At 38.4% G+C, this 18,847-nt stretch overlaps 1 protein-coding gene across 3 annotated transcripts in view; it reads right to left on the bottom strand.

Annotated features, from left to right (window-relative positions):
* Positions 1 to 18,645, bottom strand: part of LEPR (leptin receptor) — a 59,545-nt gene extending 40,900 nt beyond the window's left edge. Inside the window, exons 1-3 of one of the 3 annotated variants that reach the window (XM_004588737.4) lie at positions 18,452 to 18,645; positions 18,052 to 18,094; positions 5,880 to 5,938 (exon numbers count right to left, since the gene is read on the bottom strand). In XM_004588737.4, the coding sequence (XP_004588794.2) occupies positions 5,880 to 5,919 (40 nt within the window). In that variant the 5' untranslated portion in view covers positions 5,920 to 5,938; positions 18,052 to 18,094; positions 18,452 to 18,645. Of the gene's footprint in view, positions 1 to 5,879; positions 5,940 to 18,051; positions 18,095 to 18,451 lie in introns of those variants that run through there. The other 2 variants (XM_058657602.1, XM_004588738.3) reach the window with 2 other exon arrangements.
* Positions 18,646 to 18,847: the final 202 nt, after the last annotated feature.

Genomic DNA, 18,847 nt, shown 5'->3' with positions numbered 1-18,847 from the left:
GTCACAGTGGATGTGGGCTAGTTAAGCTTTACCACAGCATTAGTTGGCAGATGCTGGCATGGGGGGGGCAAATTCTGTCAAGTCAAACTGTAGATCCATCCTGGAGAGCGCAAGATCCTAGAGTGGGAATGAGCACAATAGCAAACAGTTGGCACCTCCCTTTTGGGTTGTCACTCCCAGTGGTGAGCATAGAAACCAGAACTAGGGGCAGGCATGGCTAGACAGAGTGGCATCTGCTCACAGACGTGTGGGCTGGACAGTGGGGCTGGTTGGGTTGAACAAGGTATCAGTGTCCATTGACATGCACTAGAGCTGAATGGGATGTGGGATAGACTACACCAATCTGCTGTACATATTGACAAGCATGGGAACCAGGGTAGGAGTGGGGCTGATGGAGGTTATTGTGGGTTGCCACAACTAGGCTGCAGCTTCCACTGGTCGACGTGGCCAAGTGTTTGGTGGCCAGGATTGAGCTGGGCTGCAAAACCCATTGGCTTGTGTAGAGGACAAGGGTGGAGACAGAACTGACTTGGCAATTGCAACCACCAGTGTGAGTGTAAGTTGATTGGGGTGACAGTCTGTGCTGGAGCCTGTATCAGCAGGCACACACAAGAATCAGGCCTGGGATCATCTCAGCTGAGGTTTCTTTAGGGATCCCCCAACTAAATCACTGGACTCAGAACTCCAGCCATGTAGAGACTTGCAGGGTCCATGATCTAACTTTGGAGTACTTGTGTCAGACCTGGACCTCCTCAGTGACTTAGACAAAACAGTGGACAGCGTAGCACATGGAGGATATGATGGTACATTAGAACTTGCAGAGGATACCTGGTACCATAACAGAGAACGGAGGATAGAACAAATTGATCAACTACCCCAGCCAAGTGTTGGCAGTGAAAATTTGGGCAAACAGAGATTCTAAGGTGGACTATGTCAGCCAGTGGATTCTGGAAAGATTTCACTGTGGTTGGAGTAATGAGCTTGGCAGCAACTCAGAACTGTTGAACTATCAAAACCATTTGAGCAAAAACATAGAAGCAGGCCCCACAACAACGGTAACCCTGGGATGGTTGAGAGGCTGGGTGTGGCTTCTCCCTTTATTTCCCGCCTTGCTCCAGATACAGGAAGGAAAAAAGAGAATGTGAAAAAAATTATATTTAAAAATATAAAAAAGCAGAAGTTTTAAGAATTCATATGCTTACCAATTATGAAAGTCATACATGTAGAAATATTAAAATAGCATATAGGAAATTATTATTAAGAATGCATTTATTTGTGTAAACATAAGCATATAGATATGCATTGGTGTGTGTAGAAACAAAAACTAAGCCAACAATGACTTACATTATTGTGCCAACACTGGTGAAAATTAGATCCCTGACATCACCAAAAGTAAGTGCTCATTGCAGTTGTATATCTCCAAACTCCTATCATTTGAACAGATGTTTTTGAAATAAGAACACCTCATGAGTACAGAAGTTTTACTTTATTTACAAAGGCATGAATGTCTGATAGTACTAAATAAAAGCACTATTTTATTATATTATTTTGTGCACATATAATAAATATATGTTGTGAATGTGTTTACCTGCACATTGACAAGGATTCAGCTGACTACTGAATGATTCAGTTGACTTGCAAAATTAACCTAAATCTTTCAAAATTGTTGAAATCTAAAATGTAATAATAAATGCCACAGACACAAAAGTATTCAATCACTTTAACTTAAAAATGAGTCATAATTTTTTTACATGTTTCCTCTATAACTACTTCTTTTTCTGTAAATGAATTTTAAACAAGATCCAAAATTTTCATGTGAAGGCATTTGTGAGTTAGATAAAATAACCAAAGAGCGTTCCTAATTCCCAAAACATGATGAAACCACAAGCCTTTCAGAAATCATTAGGAAACATTAGAGTCTCATGAAAATTATACAACAGAAAAGGCAATGAAGAGTTTTGTTAAATATATCTCATAAAATTGGATCTAAAACATGTCAGAAAATACTCATTTGGCTTAACAATTAAGAGGGCACTTGCAAAAGCCGTGTCTCGGGCCTGGTGCCGTGGCCTAGTGGCTAATGTCCTTGCCTTGAATGCCCCAGGACCCATATGGGCGCCAGTTCTAATCCCGGCGGCCCTGCTTCCCATCCAGCTCCCTGCTTGTGGCCTGGGAAAGCAGTCGAGGACGGCCCAAAGCCTTGGGTTCCTGCAGCCACGTGGGAGACCCAGAGGAAGTTCCTGGTTCCCAGCTTCGGACTGGCGCAGTACCGGCCTTTGCAGTCACTTGGAGAGTGAATCATCGGACGGAAGATCTTCCTCTCTGTCTCTCCTTATCTCTGTATATCTGACTTTCCTATTGAAATCGTTAAAAAAAAAAAAAAAAAAAAAAAGCCATGTCTAGCACCAAAGTGCCAGCCTGAGTTCAAGATCCATGTCTACTACCATTTTCACGCTTAGGTGTAGCTCAGGAGGCACCGGAGGATAGCCCAAATCACTGGTACCTGCCACCATATGGGAGACCAGGACTGAGTTACAGGCTCGTAGCATTGGCCAAGCCCAGCTCTGGCTGTTGAACCAGCCAATGAGAGATTTTTCTGTCATTCTGCCTCTCAAGCAATAATAATATAAAAAAATACTAATTTAAAAAATGTTAAAGAATATAAAAGAAAATGGTTTATTTCTATTTGATATTCTCTTGTTTTTTTGTTGTTGTTTTTTTAAAAGATTTATTTTATTTTTATTACAAAGTCAGATATACTGAGAGGAGGAGAGATAGAGAGGAAGTGGAGCTGCTGGGATTAGAACCAGCGGCCATATGGGATCAAGGCAAGGACCTTAGCCACCAGGCCACGCTGCCAAGCCCTGTTGTTGTGTTTTAATCTCTAACAGTAGAACTATCCTCAACCGTAGGAAACAGTAGCAATGAATGAGATCAGTACATGTAACAAAGAAGACAAGTATGATAAATAATAATAGCCCCTATGTATTCAAGTATTAAATTATATGCCTAGAATTAGTTGATACACAAGTAACAGTTGCCAGATCCAGTCAGCTTTCTTAGCAATAGCCTGACTCTAATTCCAAAACTTTGGCATACAATCTAAATAAGACTGGAATTAAGAAAGACATAAATGTAAGACCTGTAACTATCAAACTACTAGAAAGAAACAAAAGAAAAGCTCCATGACGATGATCCAGGCAATGATTTTCTGGATATATTCTAAAAAGCACAAGCAACAAAAGCAAAAATAGACAAATAAGATTACAACATAGAAAGCCTCCACGTAGCAGGGGAACGAATCTAAGGTGAAGAGACAAACTATAGGAGAACTATCTGCAAACTACGTGAGAGGTAACCAAAATATTTGTGGGAAACCTGGAATTAAAACACAAATGTAAAATGTATAAGCCTTATGTTTCAACATAAACTCCATTAACTTCAGGACATTTTTGCACATCTGTAAGCAATGATAGCAGTCACTTTATTTATTCCTAAAAGCCTGAATATCCTGGGAATTTAACCATTCCAACATAATCTTCCTGCTTTACAAGTATTAACTATGGAAAAATGGATGCTTTTTCAAGATTTTTTTTAAGATCAGAAAACGAAATCAGCAGGAGTCATATCAGACCTGTAAGACGCATGTCTACTGCTAGCCCAATAAAATTCTCGTAAAACTGCTCTTGTTTAATGATACTAATGAGGAGAAGCATTGTCATCAAGGGAAACTTTCCCTGGTGTATTTCTGATAAAGCTTTGGCTAACTTTCTGAAAACTCTTTCACAATAAGTGAATGTTATCACTCTGCCCTTCCAGAAAGTCACCAAGTAAAATACTTCAGCATCCCAAAAAGCTGTCCTCAGCTGATTCAGGCCTAAAGTCCACTCGACTTTAATATGTCAGTAAGAACTGTGTAAGCTAAACCATTCTTAGGCCTATGCTGCTGATTATCATTTCTTCTGCTAATTTTCAGTCTTCTTCAAGTAGGATACAAACAAGACTAAATTTTTCCACACAAGTTGATTTGGGTGGTCTCCCACTGTGGGATCCTTCAACTTTGTCTTGTCCCTTCTAAAAACGCATTCGCTCGCGCTCTCTCTCTCTTTTCTTTTTAATCAAGTTTCTCTGGATTATTGGAAAGTGTAAATGATTTCAACATTTTTCCACCCAACCTCACCAAGAGTTGGAGCTCTAACTCAATTATAACAGAATTCATGATACTCTGATAGTGTAGCTCCTTCCAAACTGATTTCTTATCCTTCTCAGGGCCTTAATTAGATCCTGTTTAAACAAGTTACTATCAGTTTACTTTAGTTTAAAACAACCATGTGAAGTCACCGTAATTTTTTTCATAACACACGTTTTCCATAAATTTTGGAAGACCCCTTATACATTTGATCAGCAGTTAATACAGAATGGCTGTGCCTGAGTAATGCCACATTTGCTAAAAGAAATTAAAGTATTTAAATGTTAACAGATCAAATATTTAAGTGTGTACATCAGATCAGTGTTGTTGAATGTGCATAAATTTCAGTATTGTAAAAATAAAATAAAGTTAAAAATTAAACAATGGCCAAAAAAAATTGTTGAGGCTCATTATGGTTCTTACTATGCATGCATCAACTAGACTAAACCCATGGAATATCAGATATGTAATCAAATGTCATTCCAGCTTTAAACTGTGAGGATGATTTGGCATGAATAGCACAAATTCAATAACACTAAGTTAACAGGGGGAGTCTTTGCCTGACTGCCTTGAGCTGCCTTTGGTAGAACTGAAACATCAGCTCTGTCCGGTATCTTGTTCAGAGAGAATCTAAATTATCAGCTCTCCTGGTTTTCAGATCTCTCAATTTGCGCTAGAACTGCACTTTTGGCTCTCCTATGTCTCTACTTGTTGACTGTAGATCTTGGGATTGCATATCTCTCATAATTGTATGACTTAATTCTTTCTAATAAATCTCTTCATATATGCATTTTATTAGTTCTATGTACTGGGCTAAATATTACAGTTTAGAAATTTCTAGATTTCAACTGAAATAAATAAAACAACAAAAATGATCAAAGTATATGAAATTTTAAAATCATATCAGAAATACAAATGGGCAAGAAATGCTCGATATCATAAATAATTGGATAAATAAAATTTAAATAAGATGCTGTATTTTGCTTTTCTAAAAAGTAAAAAAAAGATTAAGGAATGACAATGTGCTCATTTGCCAGAAATGTGATAAAAGAACACTCTTAGATACTAATATTCATTTTCGGAAAGCAAATGATACAATGCTCTAAGGAGGAGAGAACAATCATACAGAATTTCAAAATGTGTATAGTAGTCGATATGTAAATTCCTCTTCAGTAATTAATGTACAGAATAATGATTTCAAACAAGGGCCTAGCTCTCAATGTACAATCATTTCCTGCAGAAAAAATCCTATTAATCTTAAATCAGTCAAATAAATTAAGACACATTCATACACAGCATTGTCATGTGACCATTAAACTAACAAGCATATTGATAAAAGATGATAAAAAAAACTGCTATGATAAATTGAAAACCTGCTACATAGGAAATGAAACATACAGAACAAAATACAGGCACCAGTTCTATTTAAGCAATTACAGATGTAAGAGGAAGAGAGATGGAGAAACATACAGAAAGAAAAGCGTGTATGTTAATATCCCCAAAAGATACACCAACAGCTTATTTTCAGGAGATGTGGAAGATTTTCACTTTCACATTTAGATATTATTGGTTTGTATTATAATTATGAGAATATAAAACTCTTTGCTAGAAAATGCGACTCAATAAGTGAAATAGCTCACCAAGGGCAAAATCTCTGCTTTACATAACAGAATTAAGATACCAAACTTACCCCACTGCAAAAAAAACACGCAGAGTTTTCGACAAATCATCTTACTTCATAGATGTGCCCTGAAAAACAGCAGTAAATCAAGAACATGTACGCAGACACAAAAAACCCAGATATATACATTATAAGAAAACATTAAAAGAAAATAATGACAAGGTAATTATAATTTGATCTTTTGCAATAGTCTGGATCAGTGTCAGAAAAACATCCTCCATGGAATCATGTTATAATTTCTTCACTGATACATACTATATGTAGTAGATACTTAAACTACATATAGTCAAATAATTTTAAAAGTGCAGAGCTCCTTTGTGCTTCAGAAATGAAGGCAGATAACACAGGATAATTATAGCTAAATTTTAAGCACTCATAATTCTGACTAAATAGAACGTTAGTCCAACAGTTAATATCTCTATCTTCATTTTTTTCATGCTAATTGCTTTACTTTCCCTTATTTTCTAAAGTTTTTATTTTGATTGTAATACTACAAATAGTTTAGCGTAAGTAATAGTGGCATATTTGCTTTTAATAAATGAAGAAATTTTTCCAAAATTATTTTGGAAACCTATTGTTCTATTGCAGATGAGCAATAGAACTGGTATATGTATTTACATTGAAAAGTTATCAGAGTAATTCATGGGAAGCCTGGTAGCTTACTAAAAGTAAATGAAAATGCTAAGAATGACTAGAAAGACAAGATTTCCCATGAATTCTTTTCAACTTGAAAGGAGAAAGAAAAGTAGACAGGAAAAAAAAGTAAGCAGGGATGGAGAGGTGGAAGGAAATATCATTATACTCTGAGAATTTAATCTGCGAACTACATGAAGTCTGTTCCTTTTATATTAATAACAAATAAGCTTCTGCAGAATACTATATGAGCATGTGTGCTCAGTTAAACAAGTTGGAAATAGAACTTTAAAAAAAGAGAAAATCTGATAGTTTTGTGGCTTTGATGAACAAGCTCAGTGACATCTTTCTGCCATTGACTTTTGCATTTTCTTTCTGTTGTAGAAATGAAAGATGCTAAGTATCAAAAAAATTAATAAAATAAATACAACCATATGTTTGTAGTAACTTGTCATTTTGAAAATGCTCACTTCTATTATTTCACTTAGGATGAAGATTGGCTATATAACTCAAATCAAGCAACAGGCATAAGCATGGGTCACTTTGAAAACACAGTTTCAAGTATTTTAACTCTCGATATAACTGTTCTTTTTTCACAAATTAATTTCAAAAGTTACAAAGAACAGGTTATGACTTATAGACCTAGGTGTTTAAAAGCCAATAAAATTCAGTTCAAGCAGGCATTCAACCAACAAAGTAAGTTAAATCTGCACATAAATGTATTTCTTTAACTATTAACTGATTATGTAATAAAAAGCCAGTTAAAAACAATCTATTCTTTCTCTGATTTGTCATTTAAATGATGTTTTCATGTCCCATCACTTTCTTTGGTGATGTTAGAATGTCTGACTCCCTTCATAGGCAAAGATCTATTCTATCCAGGTATTTTGCTTAAGTTAATTGATGCTAAATCTAACTCTTTCATTAGGATGATGACAAACCCTGAAACAAGATACAACTTTGAAATTATCTCTACTAAAACCCAAAATAGAGTAGATCCTCAGGTCTGTGTCCAGGACATGCCTGAATAGGCTATACACTGACGCCATCACAATTCTTCTAAATCACAAGGCAAGGTTTCCTCATCAAGGTCAATATCACAAGGCAAAGTGGAGACTCCAAATCTTGTTAATTAATGCCATGAGGACTTTTGAAAGCTTATGAGTCTGTTGATAACAGACCCTGCACTACAGATTCCTATTTTTTTTCAGATATTCATTTTATTTGTTTGAAAGGCAGAGTTATAGAAAGAAAGCGAGTGAAAGAGAAACAGATACCTACTCAAGCTCATTGACTTTCCAAATCCTGAAACAGCCAGGCTGTTCCAGGCCGAAGTTAAGAGCCAGGGGCCTCATCTGTCTCAAACATGGGTTCAGGATCCTAAGGATTTGGGCGATTCTCTGCTGTTTTTCCAGACACATTAGCAGGGAACTGAATTGGAAACGGAGCAGCTAGGACTCTAACTGGTGCACATAAGGCATGTCAGCATTGTAGGTGGATGCTTAACCCACTACACAATGCTAGCCCTGGGAATTCCTAATTTAATAGGCCCTTTACGCTCTTTTCAGATAAAATATAAGGAATAACCCCCACGTGTACTCACCCCAAAATTGGTTCTACTTCCATGACTAATGTTCTACTCCTTTAAGTAATTGGACTCAGTGGGCTGTCAACAGTCAGAATACTTGAGAGAAGTTATTAACACTCCACTTTTGATCAAGGAAATCATCAAGAAGTTCAAATTCCACAGGAAGTACAAGGAGTTGTAGTGATTAAAAGAAATCAATAGCTAACAGGAAAACCTTACTAAATACCACGCTCTCTCAAAGCACATCAAGTTCTAGGGCAGCTACTCTTCTGACATTTAAAGATACTGAAAAGTGGATTCACTCTTCTGTAGAGACGCTGGAGCAGGTGATCTCTAGTAGACTTTCCAATAAAAATACATCTTAAAAAAAAAGAATGTAATATGGGAGAACCTTCCTCATCTTCAACTTCCTATTTGATTCAGACACCCAGATCAAATAAACCATACAACCAGCATGGTAAAGAAGTCCCAGACAAAATATGGGAACAAGACTGTTCCAGAGCCAGCTCCGAAAATTATAAATGAGCAATATCTGTGGAAGATCTGGTTTTGTTCAAAGCTTGGGAGCCTGCAAGCCAACTACAACCTCAACAGAGAGGACACTGTCTGATGCTACTTAGCACTCCTATCATAGGTATATTACAAGGAATTTCTAGCTGCGTATATCTGTCGGTAATGAATCCTCTGTCCCTTGACTCTACATAGGCACACCCTAGGGGATAACTGCATACTATTCTGAGCCAGTTGAGGGACTCAAGTATATCTTTAAAAGCTAAAATATATGCAAAATACTTTGCTTTTGCCATAAACTTCTTTCTAAAGAGAAAGGCACTAAGGCTATTACATTTTCTAATTGACATGCTTTTCCTACTTCTCCTGTCTTCCTAGAGAAATTCCATGGGCAAAGAAACTTCATGGTAAATTCTCTACCACAATAGCAAAAGGAATAAAATCTTAGTAAACCAGACTACTGAGCAGGCTCTAGGGTAACTACAAGATTCTTTAGATTCCTTTGCTCAGGGACAACGAACCAGCTCTGAAATACTCACTGTATGTGTGCACAGCAATTAATAAAACCTGCTGAATTCATATTGACAATAGTGAGCTTGCAGAAGAAGATATCAAAAGAAGTTATCTTCAAAGTGACCCCATAGATTTCAGAAAGAAAAATCTTGCAGCTTGCACCATATGAGAAGTAAAAAAAGTGCTCCCCCTTTTCTGCTGTGCTGATGTGGTTTTACTCTTGTGTTAATCGTCAAATTTGTCTCTTTCAGAATCTAATAGTTCCAATAGTTTCATGTCAAAATGATTATCAACAGGGACTCCAACCACTACCAAAATTCGGTGAGAAACCTCCAGTTCCCCCAGGGGAACCTTTAGATAATTAGCAAGGAATTTGCTTTTATTAGCTAGGCAGGCAATACCCTTACACAGTATGAAATTACAGTTAGGAAGCTAATGTGGGTGTCAGTATGTTTTCTCTCCAATATAAACATAAGTAAACTCTATGTGTGTAAACATATCTATGTATTTATGTAGTACATGATTAATTTTTTTCTTTCATTTCCTAAACACTGGCTAGTTTGGCTCAGAAATTATGTGGTTGCATAACCTACATTAAGAATCACTTTCTTTAATCCTTCATAGAGATTAAGGAATGAAAAATCTCTGAGGTTGACAAGATGATGTTGCCAGTTAGCTAGCAAAGAGAGCTGAGAGGTTTTACCAGCCTTCCCCCAATGCTCTTTGCCCATAACCCTGTCTCCCCGACCCAAACCACTACCTTCCAGCCCCTGCTTTGTGTTGAAGAGAACTATTTCTGAAAAAAATATCACCTAGAACCAGTGCCAGTTGAAAATTTGCAATTGGTTTATGACTGCATTCCTGTAACAATCTATAGACAATTACTATAATGGCATTATAATAAAATTGTCATGAGTGGCATGCCATGATACCTCCAGATTCCCCAAAAAGACAACAAACTTACAAGAATCCAAGTACCTCCTCATACAGTTCCCCCTATGAATATTTAGTTCAACCCTGCCCTAAAAGTCACCCCCTATGAATATTCAGCTCCTCTGGGACATAAAGGAACAACCTACAATTACATTTGACACAGTTCACTATCATGCATGCACACACTGCCTCTCCAAGTGCAAACTTTCACTCTGGCAGCAACAAATCCATAGCTCTATCAACATTACCCATAGTTCATGCGCAAATGCTTTCTTGCATCAGAGAAAACAACCTGGCCACAGCCATCCTACAAGAAAATGACTACTTTTTATTGACTATTTTACAATCTAATTATGAAATGCCCCTTATTCATACTTTTGATTAGCGAAGTTATTGTGAGATGCTCATAATTCACTACAGAAATTCTCAGCTACCTCTTTGGCAAGTCTAATATGATCAACATGCCATAACTCAAAGAAATACTACTTTGCTAACAGAGCAGCAACAGCAACATTGGTTGTTAATGTGTGTGTCAATGTGTTTTCTCTCCATTATAAGCATAAGCACACTCTACGTGTGTAAACATATCTGTGTATTTATGTATTACATGATTAATTCTTTCTTTTATTTCCTATAAACTGATAGGTTTTGTTCAGAACTTACGTGGTTGCACACAGAATTCTAATTGTTTGATTATATCATATTTATGATTTCTAGATGTTCATAAGTTTAGACATCCAAATAACAGCTGCTGGTTAAAGCAAAAATGAGAAAATATAAAAACCAACTTGTCCTATGCCTTTACAAAACAGATATTTAGTAACAGCTGTTCCTACACGTGAGTTTACATTCTTAAAATCAATTATATTATCATTATGGAAGTTCCTGTGAATCTCTATTTGGTTCAAACCTTTAACCAACATGTAGTACAAACAGAAAGAAAAAAGAAACACTTGTATGTCCACACAAGATTAAAACAAATTATTGGTCCAGGTGCAGGCATATGCCCACACTATTTAACTTTCACTCATGATCTCTCATTTTCTTATTCATTCTCATTCCTCTCAATCTACTTTTCTCCCCTCACCCCTTAATCTACTTCTAATCCTTTGGTTTAACTATAGTTTTGCTTTCTTCCCATAACATTTATCATCTTCCTAAGGTTTTACTGACTTCATTTGATAAATGTTTCTCCTCTGTCATATTTTACAAAAACAAAGATGTCCACATATTTGGTTCTCAAAATATTTGTTAAATGAGTAAATGAAATTCAAGATATTCAAATGTATGTCAAGGGGGTATTAAATAGAGCTCAAGTATATTCTTGAATTCATTACTATTAAAAGTTGATTCATACTATTAAAAGGTATCCATAGGGTAACTTCTACAATAATAACTGATAGAAATAGTTACTTTTAAAACAGTGAAGCAAAATCTGGACTGATAAAAATTACTTCAAATACAGAACTTACTAAAAATAAGATAATGACAGGACTGTAAATACAAGTCTAAATACATCATTAGTTTTTATATGTAAATTGAAGAGAATCTCTAATGAAAAGATATCAAAGTTATAATATCTTAATAAATAACTGCTCTTGGGGCAGGAGTCTGGCAGAGTGGTTAGGATGCTGGTTGGGAAATCTGAATCACATATGAGAGTACCTGGGTTCGAGTCCTAGTTCACTTCAAATTCTAGCTTCCCATAATATTCACTGTATGTGGCAGCAACTGATGGCTCAACGACTGAGTCACTTCCAATCACCTGGAAGACCCAGACTGACCCTGCCTTCACTTGGCCTAAACCTGACTGTTCCAGATATCTAAGGAGAAAATTGGCAGAAGGAAGATAGATCTCTCTCTCTCTCTCAGTCACACACACACACACACACACACACTCTCTCTCTCTCTCTCTCTCTCTCTCTGTCACACACACACACACACACACATGCATACCCCTTCTCTCTCTCAAATAAAATGAAAATAAGTCAATTTTTCAATGGATGGATTACCCAGAGAAATAAAGTTACCCCAAAGTGGGAAATATTTCAGTTAAGCAGAAATGGACGTTTAAAATGTATATACATATTATAATGCAGTGCCAAAATAACATGTGCATTATAAAGTAACCTCAAATGTATAAAGTGAAAAAACAAACTGCTACAAGAAAAACACAGAAACACACACATATGGTACAAACTCTAATATGCTTCCCTCAACAATGGTGAAAATAAGCAGTCTCAAAAAAATACATGAGGATATACAAGATTGGAACAAGGCTAATAAATTTTACATGAAATCTGCACTAAAAATTACTGGTCACATATCATTTCATTTATAAAAATTGATCAAGAACCAGCATTGTGGTACAATGGGTTTAAGCTGCAGCTTGTGGTGCCCAGAAGATGGCCCAAGTACTTGGGTTCTACTCACACTGAGGACCCTAATGGGGTTCTTGATGCCTCTCTTGCACCTGACCCAGATATCTGTCTGTTCCTTTCTCTGTCGCTCTTTCAATAATTCTTAAAACAGCAATAAGAACAAAAAGTATATGCAAAGGCAATAAATATGTTTCAAAAAATTTCAAGGATTGAAATGATGAACCCAATGATTAGCTGCTGTTAGGTCATAGCATTTTAAAAGACAAAAATAAACAAAAACACAGCTATAGAAATGCCATTTGTTAAGATCTTAATGAAAATATTATTAAGCAAACCACTGGGCAAAAAAAAAAAAGATGCAAAAATAAGAATGTGTTAGTAAAAACAGCATCTCAAAACTATTTCATGGGCCCATGCTGTGCCATAATAAGTAAAGTCACCACTTGTAACACTGAAATTCCATTATGTGCCTTTTCAAGATCTGCCTGCTCCATGTTAAATCCAGCTCCCTGGTAATGTGCCTGGGAAGGCAGCAGAAGATGGCCCAGACACAGAGCCCCCAACGTGCATGTGGGAGATCCAGATGAAGCTCCTGCTTCCTGGCTTCAGCCTTAGCCAACCATAGCCTTTTGAGAAATGAGCCAGCAGATAGAAGATCAATCTCTCTCTCTGTCTCTCTCTTTCCCCTTTCCTTGTAACTCTGCTTGCAGATGTATAAATAAATCTTTCATTTAAAAAGGCTTGTTACAGGCAATGAAGTTTATATTTTAAAAAAACCTCAAAGCCATAAGTAAATATATTTTTAAAGAAGAAAGATTGAGAGCCACTGTTGTGGCACAGCATATTAAGTCGCCTCCTATGACCCCAACATCCCATATCAAAACCAGGTCAAGTCCTGGGGAAGTAGAGGGCTCCTGCCACCGATGTGGGAGACCTGGATGGAATTCCTGGCTCTTGCTTTTGGCCTGGCCCAGTGCTAGCTACAGTGATCATCTGGAGCATGAGCCAGTAATAGAAGATCTCTCTTTCTCTCCCTCTCTATTTCTCTTTTCCTCTTTCTCTAGCATTCTACTTTTAAAATAAATGTTTAAGAAAATAGAAAAGGGCAGAAAAATTTATGTACTATTATTCCTTATATGGCATTATAATGAAGTATTTGATAAAACATTCATTTAAGCTGTTACAACAGTGAAAGCTGAATTTTAAAAAATAAAGAAATTGGGCCCAGCGTGGCCTAGCGGCTAAAGTCCTCGCCTTGAAAGCCCCAGGATACCATATGGGCGCCGGTTCTAATCCCGGCAGATCCACTTCCCATCCAGCTCCCTGCTTGTGGCCTGGGAAAGCAGTCGAGGACGGCCCAATGCATTGGGACCCTGCACCCGCGTGGGAGACCCAGAAGAGGTTCCTGGTTCCCGGCATCAGATCAGCGCAGCACCGACCGTTGCGGCTCACTTGGGGAGTGAATCATTGGACGGAAGATCTTCCTCTCTGTCTCTCCTCCTCTCTATATATCAGACTTTGTAATAAACTGAATAAATCTTTAAAAAAAATAAAGAAATAATAAAGACACAAAGTTAATAAAATATACATAAGATTGAACATCAACAATTATAAAATTGTTTTATAAGGTGTTTTGAAAGGGCAAATAAAACTGATGAAATTTAAACAGCAGTACAAATAACCAATATCAAAAATGAAAAAAGCTATAAATACAGAATTATAGAGAATCAAGTTTATATCAATGAATTTTTAATATTATGGGAAATGGATGAATTCCTAGAAAACATAATTTACTAAAATCAAGTCAATTTTGAAAATAAAAAATAAGCCTGAATGTTCCTATTAACAAGGAGGAAATTCAATGCATAAAAATCAGGTATTTTTACAAAATATTCAAAGTACAGAGACCAGAATAAGATGAACATTTGCCAATCCACATTTATAGTTAGCATAACCTTAATGCAAAACACAAGAACAATGTGTCTAAGGAAAGGTGTAGGTCATCTCACATAATTATCTTTAATTTTTAATAAGATCAGTAAATGAAATTATGTAACACACAAAAATAGGCATTTAATATGGCTATAACTTACGCTAACACAATTTTGGTTTAACCCTTTAAAAATCAACATGGGGCTGGCCCAGTGGGCAGCAAGTTAATCCTCCACTTATGATGCCAGTATCCTATAGGGGCACTGCTCCACTCCCCCAAAAATCTCTCATTTTACACATAGAAAAGTAGCAGAGCTGGCCCAAGTTCCTGAGCCCCTGCACCCAGGGAGACCTGGAAGAAGCTCCTAGCTCCTAGCTTCAGATCAGCTCTGCTCTGGCTGTTGCTGCTGTTTAGGAAGTGAATCCATGCATAAAAGAACTTATCTATCTCTGTATAATCTTCTTTTCAAATTAAAATAATTTAGTGGAAAGGCAGATTTACAAAGAGAAAGAGAAAGATCTCCTATCTGCTGGTTCACTACTCAAATGGCCACAATGGCCAGAGCTGAGCCAAACCAAAAGCAGAAGTCAGCAGCTTCCTCTGGCAGGTGCAGACTCTCAAGGATTTGAGTCATTCTCCACTTCTTTTCCAGGCCACAAGCAAAGAGCTGACGCCACACTTCAAGGTGGAGGATTAGCCAGTAGAGTCATTGCGCTGGTTCCACAAATAAATCTTTTTTTAAAAAAAATTCACATAGCTAATTTCAATAATAATTGAAAGGGGGAAAGCACCTGGTTACATCAGTATTCATAAAAATAAAACATATTTGATGGCAGGTAGCATCTTCTACAGGAACTACTATCTCTGCATGATGGGTCATAGCAGCTTCATTTACAGTAGCAACAAAAAGAAGAAAAAGAGGAAGGGAGAATTTGTAATCAGAATCAATTTTTAAATGAATGTATTATTCATAAAATGGAATAAACCCAGTAACATAATCAAACAAGCAGCAGCATTCAATCAACAGAAATTACTGAACAGTTCCTGCGTGCTAGGCCCTACTTCACACTAGGGGTACAAAGATGAGTGAAGGAAAAAAAAAAACCACAATAGGGGAGATGGAAATACAGACAACTCTTTTCAAATGTTCTGCTTTAAGCAGAAGAGAAAAAATGGCTTAATCTCACAAACATAAAGGTAAGCAAGTAAATCTATGAAAGAACATCTATACAATGTTTTTTTTTCCAAAGGTAAAATTAGGCTTGTGGTGAGGAAACTTGTGGGTATCTGTCATGTTCCCTTTCTTGGGTAGTGGGTGAGAAATGGAGTATTAGCTTTACAATTGTCAATTATAATGTATTGTTTTGTTAGCTAGTATATTCCTTAGATATACTTCTCCATATCTATACAATATAAACAAGTAAAAGTTCAAAGTGTTCAAAATTGTAAAGATGAGTAACATCCTGTGTGTGAAATCACAACAGATAATGTGAATGCAATCACCAAAAAGGCATGAGGAGGATATTCCAAGTTATAAGCAGATCAATTTTGAATCGAAACTTCAAAAGTATGTATGTACTAAGTTTGTCCAGTAGGTAAACACTTATGCCTTTCTAGTTTAATTACAGTCGGAATTTGTAAATCACATAAAATCTTGAGAATTAGGACAGACTATAAGCCTTTTTCTTCATTTTTAACTCCCCAGGAGTATATGTGTTTGGCTCTCAGCATGAAAAAAATGCAGTAAGGGTCGGGGATCTGCCAAGAGGATTCCATTCTGGTGTGAATATTTTTAGGTTTTATTTTCTAGACCTCCCAGAAACACTGTATTTCACAAACACAGACCATTTGTTCTATTAGTAATGATCTAAGAGTGAAAAGATGACTGTTTTTCCTCGATAAATCCATGAGAGAGTAAGGCCACACATTACGAAAGAGGAACAGAGCCTCTGCCAAGCACAATATCACTCCCAAGCCATGAATGAGTTGGCCCTGGGCCATGGGCGGCCTGATGTATCCACCAGCCCGTTGTTTTGCAAACAGCCAGCAGTCAGGATGCTTCAGCAATGCTACTCCTTATTGAATCAACAAGCAACTTGCTTAACTGACCGAGCATCTGCTTTAAAGGAGATGAAGTACCTGAGGGGAAGCTGAAAATGCCTGAATGGTTCACCAAGTTTCCAACCCAAAGGCAAAAGTGCATCTCATACAAATTCAGTGTGTTCATTAGAGTACTTCAAATCCACCTCACTCTCCCAAACCGCACACAATGTATACATGGGTGAGAATAAATTACTTTATTACTTTATGCAAAAGGCATCAGAGAACCAGAAGCACTTCCAAGTCCTCCAGTCATGACTAATTCTCAAATAATTTTTAAAAATCTTATTTGTGAAACATTGCAAGTAGTGACAAAAGCTGTTCTAAACATTTCCTGTATAAACAAGCGAACAGGTTTTAATCAAAAAAGACAAAAGGTGTGCTGACACTTGATAGTCTCCGCTCCTGCTATAGCTTTTGAGTGGATGTCAACTCCTAATTTCTGGCTTACCTGTTTACACTAACCTCTGCTATTTTTCGGGATCCATTCCAAGACAATTAAATGCATGTCTCTAATCAGCATCACTGCTATTGCACTTAATTTCAGAGAGGCTCCAAAGTGGTCTGAAACCACTTTGACAATGTTCTGCCCACAACTTTGTGCTAAAAAGCACCAAACACTGTTCAAGAGCAGTCACTGTCAGGAAACAGACAATTTTTCTTTTCCTCCAAAATAATTTCCATTTCCTCCAGCTGTGTAATTCTGAAACTGAATATGTGCTGTGCTAATTCCACTTAATTTTTGTAATGTTACAAATAGTAACCTAATGAAAAATGTGATTCTAAATTATTCTCAAAGGAGATACTAGATACTCACATATATAGCACACGTATTCCTGAGTTTTATAAATGCTTTCCTCTACAACAAATCCTGGCAGTATAAGTCAATGCCAAGCTCAATATAGCTATGCTTTTTTTCCCCCTTAATTTCATGAAATTATGACGCTAACAATATAACAGGTAAATGAATTAAAGATTTACACATTTTTGGTTTGGGACATACCTTGGACAATATTAAAAAGGCCCTCGGAGATTATGTTAGCCCAACCCTCTAAGTTGAAACACGAGGAAAGTGAGGCCCACGGGTTAAGCTGGTAAGAGTATCACAGTGGATAAACGGGATAAGAAACCAAAATTCAGATATTCTGATTCCAAGTCCTAAGCTCGCAAAGAGTACCTGTTCCATTGGGTTTTAACGGAGGAGGCCACTGCAGGCAATCCTCAGAATGTACCACTCTCTGGGGCGTAGGAGGGCCATCTCGTCATTTGTCAACACAACTTTTAGAGCCACAGCCCACAGTAACCAGTTTTCGTAGCCCGCATCATCATACCTGGAGTTTCCAAAACGGTTTCTGCTCTGGGGCTCTTTCTGTCTCCCAAAGATACAAAGAAGCGCTGTTGTGGTGACTGGCGTGGGAGGAGGGAGAGTTTGTTTGTATTTTGGGGGTGTTTTTGGTTTCGCAATGGCTCGCAGGAAGAGAGAATGAGTGGGAAACGGAAGCTGGAATCTACACACTCCCTACCGTACAATTGTTTTTTTCTTTTGCCATTCAGACCAACACACCCTCCCTTGGGGGCTCCACGACTTACTGGCTCACGTCAGACCCTTCCACTTCCAGAGTTGGCAGGAGATCTGGAAAAGAAGTTTGTCAGGTTAGGACTTTGTTTCCACCGTCCCCCGCAGGTGCGGGCACAGGGCGCTCCATCTCCTAGCACGGTGGGCCAAGAGTCATCCCGCGCCCACCCCACACGACCGCCGGCAGGGCCGGGCTTCTCTACCCTGGCGGTCTCACTAGAATGCTGGCGGTCCCCCCAACTGGCCCGCGGGCTCTCCGCCAGCTGCACGCATCGCAGCACTCTGCTCCCGAGTTGCCCCTAACGAGAAGAGGTAGAGGTAAGGGACGCAGATGAGGAAAGCCTACCTCCACTGGATCCTGGAGTACAACCCCGGTGGAAAGCGGAGATGGCGCTTGCCCCGGCTCCCTGGCACCTGCGCTGCTCCTTTGCTGGCTCCCTCGCGCTTGGCCTGCCGCGAGCTGTGCAGCGGACCGCTCCAAACTCCTCGCCGACAGTGCTGGGAAGCTCTCAAGAGAGCGCAAGACACCAGGAGAGAGGAGGGGCTGAGCAGGGGTGGCCGCGGTGGGGAGGAGGCGGGACCCGCGTTACAGCTGACCACGGGCCCCACGCCCTCCGCAGCGGCCCCGGGGCGGGGACCGCCTTCCCTGGACGCCGGGGATGGCCGCGCAGGTGACCCGGGACGACGGCGGCAGTGGGGCGGGTGCTGCGTGAGGCTGCGGGTGAGGGAGCTGGGCAGCAGGACCTCTGGAAGGTGGCGTAGCAAGTTCCCAGCGGTCAGCTCTAGCCGCCCACCCTGAGCTGGCCTCCC

Source organism: Ochotona princeps, chromosome 2 (assembly GCF_030435755.1).
Source record: "Ochotona princeps isolate mOchPri1 chromosome 2, mOchPri1.hap1, whole genome shotgun sequence".
In the NCBI taxonomy this organism is placed as follows: domain Eukaryota; kingdom Metazoa; phylum Chordata; class Mammalia; order Lagomorpha; family Ochotonidae; genus Ochotona; species Ochotona princeps.
This window is presented reverse-complemented; position numbering and strand designations above follow the sequence as displayed.